At 45.6% G+C, this 5,415-nt stretch overlaps 2 protein-coding genes across 4 annotated transcripts; both read right to left on the minus strand.

Moving 5' to 3' along the window:
• Positions 1 to 767: 767 nt before the first annotated feature.
• Positions 768 to 2,937, minus strand: LOC116611647. Its single transcript, XM_032372063.1, has 2 exons — positions 2,181 to 2,937; positions 768 to 793 (listed from the first exon to the last, which is right to left on the minus strand). Exons 1-2 carry the CDS (start codon positions 2,935 to 2,937, stop codon positions 768 to 770), a joined length of 783 nt encoding a protein of 260 aa, XP_032227954.1.
• Positions 1,920 to 5,415, minus strand: LOC116611657. Of its 3 annotated transcripts, XR_004293602.2 has the most exons (3): positions 3,870 to 5,415; positions 2,881 to 3,184; positions 1,920 to 2,779 (listed from the first exon to the last, which is right to left on the minus strand). XR_004293602.2 is itself a non-coding variant. In XM_032372074.2 (2 exons), the coding sequence occupies exons 1-2, from the start codon at positions 5,185 to 5,187 to the stop codon at positions 2,937 to 2,939; spliced, it is 1,566 nt and encodes a 521-aa protein (XP_032227965.2). In that variant the 5' UTR covers positions 5,188 to 5,415; the 3' UTR covers positions 1,920 to 2,936. The 3 variants fall into 3 exon arrangements, 1 of the variants encoding a protein (XP_032227965.2); XR_004293601.2 differs by having other exon boundaries at positions 2,881 to 5,414; XM_032372074.2 differs by having other exon boundaries at positions 1,920 to 3,184.

A 5,415-nucleotide genomic window follows, 5' to 3' on the forward strand; every position in this document is an offset into this window, starting at 1 on the left:
TTGCCCTAAATATTCATGTACGTGAAACATTATATGCTTGATATATAGAAGGAGGGGCTGGGGGGCTCGGAGGGGCGAGGCGCGGCTCCCAAGCCTAAGATGGGGTTGGGGGGGTCGGAGGGGTCACTCAAACTACCTAGTCCCCCCCGCCATACATGAAGTACCTACCTTGTTTAACTCGCGCAATTTTACGTAAATATCCCCAGGAACGGAAAAAAACTTAAAGCAATCTCTTACTAATACACTTAACCCTTTCACGCCCAAGTTTTTTTTTACTGACGCACACAAAATGACACCAGGTCTACAGTTTTTCTCTTTTTCCATAGAATTACATGGGCTGACATAGTAAGAACAAATATCGCCCACATAATTATCGATCGGAATAAAGTACTTGTTTTCCAAATATTGTATTGCAACAATTTTTATAAGCAGGCAAAGACAAACTTTTTTGAATTTAGCGCAATTTAACTGCGTGCTCGTCATTTGTTAGTTCCAGTTTATGCATGTTTTCAGATAAACTACATCAAATTAACTTCAAAGATTCATAGTTAACTCTTCAGGGAAGCATATCCAAGTATTATACATAGCTATTTTTCAGGTTTAAGCGAGCTGGTTGTGATAGTCATGTCAGCACCGTTTCTGCACAATACAGCATCAACATGGCGGCAATAAAAGCACGGCTTGCATGGCCATTTCATTTCTAAATTTTAATGCCTTTATTTCATGGATTGAACAAAACTCAACTGTCCATTTTTGCTCATAATTGTCTAATTGATTGACAATTGGCCATAATCTGTGAATAAATCAAACATAGCACAACAACACGAGGATTTGAGAACATCATCGAGCGGAACGAGTGGTGACTATTGAACAAATTCAAGATGGTATTGTGAAAAATTTTCTGCATTGTTGTTCAGATGCGGCCAAAATAGGCTTGCAAGAAAGTATTATTTGCTGCTATTGGTTTTGCAATGTCCAACTGGACGAGAAACAAGTCTTTTTCACTCAAATATTGGCAATTGTCCGATGCCATGAGTACTTACAAAAATACCGAGATGGTGGCTGAATTTATTCACCGCTAGTTCCTGCATCGTTCGCTGTTGCTCTCAAACCACTCAGAATCTTTCTCTTCGTTTCCTTTTTGCCATTTAGAAGCGCCTCAAACAAGTTTGTTCGATTGACAAGAAATTCAATCAATTCAGAATGATGAAAATATAAAAAAAAACAAAGTTCAAAGTCATTATTTGGATGATTCTTCGGTCCGATGAATGGAGTAGCTTCTTGTTCCTCAATGGCAGTACCAGTTCTGTACCAAAGTTGGTCTTTGGGTCGCAAAATACCGACATTTTTCTGCTAGAAATTAGCCCACGGCCATCGTTGTTTAACGATTTTGAATCTGTCTCTCCCAGGCCGTAAAACTCTTTTAAATCTCTATAAAAATCACCCAGAATATCATGAGTCAAATCCATGATCTAAAGGCAAGGTCCGTGGTCGTGGATGGATTTCGAACGCGCGAAAAAGTTTTAACTTTGGATAAAAATTTCATGACGAACGGTTCGTATTCCCTGCTAGCAGAGGCCTCTTTTCTCTGTATTTCGCTGGGCTGGAGTTCGCGAGTAAAAGATACCTCTGCCATGGGTCAAAACTGTTTCTGTTGCGCATGCGTCAGCGTTAATAAGCGACCGACGTGCCAAAACCCGTACCATCGCGCGAAAGCTGTCAATATGCTAATATGCTTTGCATAGGTTTAGTCGGAAATCATGAATCAAACTCCGGTTAGTTCTCCTCTTCGAAAAAAGAAAACAACTGTTCAATTTCAATCACCTAAAACGTCACTAAAAAGATTGAACAACAAACGCAGCAAAGTGTATCGGCGTGTTGGGGATTTAAAACTACGATTAAAACTACGGAAAGAGTGCTTGTCTGAATCGGTTTTTTATGAACTCAACAAATCTCTCGTGGGCTCATCAATCACGTGACATCATGTCCACAGGGAACCCAATAACAATAAAAACGATAATGTCAATCTATGAATGTCAGTTATATATGAGCTCAGACATCCTCCGGGGGGGGGGGGGGGGGGGGGGGGCGTAGTTGTCGGGCCCAGTCTGCGATGCGGTCCCTTGTGGCAGCTGTGATTCGCATGCTTCTCCTGATAGGTTGGTTGGACTGGAGCTGACCTCCTGTCTGCGCGTCTGCAGTTTCCCCAACATCAGTAGTAATCTCAAGGGGATATAGCTTGGAGATAGGTCTGTTCGTGTGACCCTTAGCTGTTTTTAAGGTTACAGCCCGTACACATCCGTCGGCACCTCTAATCAGATCTTCCACTACGCCTAGTTTCCACTTCAACCTCTTTTTCTCGCTGTGGATCTGGACAACGTCTCCTATCTTGACGCGTGTTTCACCGCCGGTGATGATGTTGTCAACATAGAGATTGTCCCTCATGTCCTGTGTGACTGGTGTCTTATGATTATCAAGGTGTGTTTGAAGGACAGCATTCAGCATAAAGGGGGAGCTCGCAGAGCCAAAAAGGACCGACTTGAAACGGTAGGTCTGGAACTCACTTTCGGGGTCACCGGGATCGGATAGCCATAGGAACCGGGTCATGTCGCGGTCAGCTTCGCTGAGACGTACATGGAGGAAAGCTTTTTCTATATCGGTAGAAATTCCAATAGGGTTGGCGCGAAACCGCACTAAAATCGAGCCCATGTCGGCTAGGTAAGGTGAACCGACCTCTAGGCAGTCGTTCAGACTTGGGGTCGAGGGAGCCTGGTGACAACTACAATCGAAGACAATACGAATGGGCGTGGTCGATGACTCCTTTTTTACATGGTGGTGGGGTATGTAGTGGGCGTGGTCAGACGGGTCAGGGCTGCTAACCTTCTCAATGAACCCTCTGGCCTCTTGTTCCTTGATGATGTCGTCATAACTCTTCATCAAATCTGGTGAAGTCGTCGTGCGGTAGCCCTTGTGCGTCTCTCGCAGATACTGAAGTTAGTTGGGAGAGGGGCGTGCTCTTCTTTCCAGGGAAACCCAGCAATGTATGTGCCGTCTTCGTCTCTAGTGATCGAGGTGGCCTGGTAATTAGTCAAGAAGTTCTTCTCAGGGGGGTCAGCATTGGGTGATATGCCCATTGACTCTAGGGACCAAAATTGCTGTAGATCAAATTCATCTTCTTGGTGGGCTGAAATGTGGAATATGTTAGTCACATTGCCCTGCATCCCCCTGGCCCTTACAGGACCAGATAGTAGATAGCCCAATTTGGACTGCATAGCTGTGGGCCCCTCTTCCCCTCGGATAATCTTATCTTGAACAATGTCCCAGTAATGGTCAGCACCAATTAACAAGTTGATCTCGAAATTACCACTGGACACTGGGTGTGCTAATTTCAATCCTTTCAGGTGGGGCATGTTACTGACATCTGTGTGATATTTGCATTGCAAGGGGGTGGCTATATGTGGAACAACAAGCACCCGGAGAGGAATCCTATCCCCTTGCTCACTGATTACTTCAACATTTGTCTTCTAGTCTCCTAAGGGAATGTTCTGTTGCCCCGAAGGCAGACATGGAGATATTCTCCCTTGAAATAGGCTTTGCGCCGAGTTCATCAGCGAGTTTCTTAGTAATGAAGGAGCGTTGCGCGCCCTCATTGAGAAGTATGTTCACCTCCCTGCTAGTATTCCCAACCCTGACATGGCTTACGGCAGTTTTTAGAAGTATCGGATACTCATGGGTGATGCCATAGGGGTGTGCTGGTGCTAATGTGGTATGAACCGACTGGGATTGCTCTGCTTGGGGTGGAAGCTCCTTGTCCCCAGGGTGAGGACCTTGCCCCTTGTCTCTCTCACAAATTGTGGTGTGATGTTTACCTCTGCATTGACGGCAGCGAAACTTCGAGGTGCATTTGGAGCTGATATGGGAGGATGAAAGGCAATTATAACAGAGCCTTAGCTTGACAACAATGTCCTTCCTTGCCTTAGGGTCAGAAACGGTGGCGCAGTTATGTGTACTGTGCTTCCTTTTACAGTAAACACACTGAATGACCTTGGGTTTGCCTTTCCCCTGGGGATGAGGCCCCTTTACCCCGGTAAAGAATGAGGCTGTGGGTGTAGAATCCGACAGGAGGGGGGATCCTGCTTCTAAAACCATAAGCTCATGCTTAAGAGCTTCCCTCAGACCTTGTATGGTCCAGTCCCCCCCTTGTTGTGTCCTGGCTAGGTTGCGCTTGGTTTCATTAGGGAGCTTTCCTAAAATAACAGGAATAAGGAGTTCCCCAAAGGAGTCTTGGGACTTGCCGAGGGCTTCTAGTGCTCTTATATTGGTTTCCAATGCATCACAAAAGGGGCGCAAGCTCTCAAGATTGCTTGTGGGAAATTGCAGATATAATAGAGCAGTCATATGAGCATTCGTCAGTCTGTGTGTTTGCCCAAAACGTTCCTTGAGGGTGGCCAGTGCCTTCACATAATTATCCCCTGAAATTAGGTAGCCCCCAATTGCTTGCTCTGCCTCCCCTGAAACCTGGGCCTTTAGGTAATTAAACTTGTCTACATCAGGCAAGCCTGGCTTGCTGTGAACAGCTACATTAAAGGAATCCCAGAAGGTCATCCACTCCAACGGGTCCCCACTAAAAACGGGCAAGTTCAGCTTTGGGAGACGTGTGCTATAGGAGTTGAAGTTACTTGCTTGGGGAATGAAAGGCTCATTGCTGGGGTGAGTAATGTTTGGGGGCGGGACAACTTGAGTTGTGTTTGAGGGTGGCACGACTTGGGTTGGATCTATATTGGTTGGATTTTGAGACATGGAAGAAGCGCTTTGGGGAGAGGATGTTGAAGCGACAGACGGCGGAACGACGGGGGAGGGAGTATTAACACTCGGTACATTGTCATTGTTAATGATCACACTTAGCTTTGCAATCATATCTGTGATCCCTTCCTGGATTTCCTCCGTTTCCATTATTTCCTCCTCCAAATCTTCAGGCTTCTCGATTTTCGGGGCTATGATCTCATCTAAGTCTCGGAGTTTCCCAGCCTTTGCTTCGAGTTGTTGCGTTGTGTTTTTCGCCGATGCGAGTTCGAGTTCGGTAAACCCGCCATCTTTGGTAAACATCTCCTCGGATTTCTTCATTAACTTCGTAAGATGGCTCCTGTGGCCTCGCCGAGAGGCAATTAGACGTTGCAGCTCCTCCATCCTGGTCACGGCACCAATGTATCGGCGTGTTGGGGGATTAAAACTACGATTAAAACTACGGAAAGAGTGCTTGTCTGAATGGGTTTAATGAACTCAACAAATCCCTCGTGGGCTCATCAATCACGTGACATCATGCCCACAGGGAACCCAATAACAATAATAACGATAATGTCAATCTATGAATGTCAGTTATATATGAGTTCAGACACAAAGACAAGTTTTGTCTTG

Source organism: Nematostella vectensis, chromosome 5 (assembly GCF_932526225.1).
Source record: "Nematostella vectensis chromosome 5, jaNemVect1.1, whole genome shotgun sequence".
Taxonomy (NCBI): Eukaryota; Metazoa; Cnidaria; class Anthozoa; order Actiniaria; family Edwardsiidae; genus Nematostella; species Nematostella vectensis.

What these genes read in the sequence shown, in the direction of transcription:
- LOC116611647 (XM_032372063.1), bottom strand. Translation starts at nt 2,937, where the DNA reads ATGAAGAGTTATGACGACATCATCAAGGAACAAGAGGCCAGAGGGTTC. An exon ending in TGCAGACGCGCAGACAGGAG is followed by an intron (nt 794 to 2,180) that starts GTCAGCTCCAGT and finishes ATTTATTCACAG; the next exon opens with ATTATGGCCAATTGTCAATC.
- LOC116611657 (XM_032372074.2), bottom strand. Translation starts at nt 5,187, where the DNA reads ATGGAGGAGCTGCAACGTCTAATTGCCTCTCGGCGAGGCCACAGGAGC. An exon ending in TCGCTGCCGTCAATGCAGAG is followed by an intron (nt 3,185 to 3,869) that starts GTAAACATCACA and finishes TCCACATTTCAG; the next exon opens with CCCACCAAGAAGATGAATTT.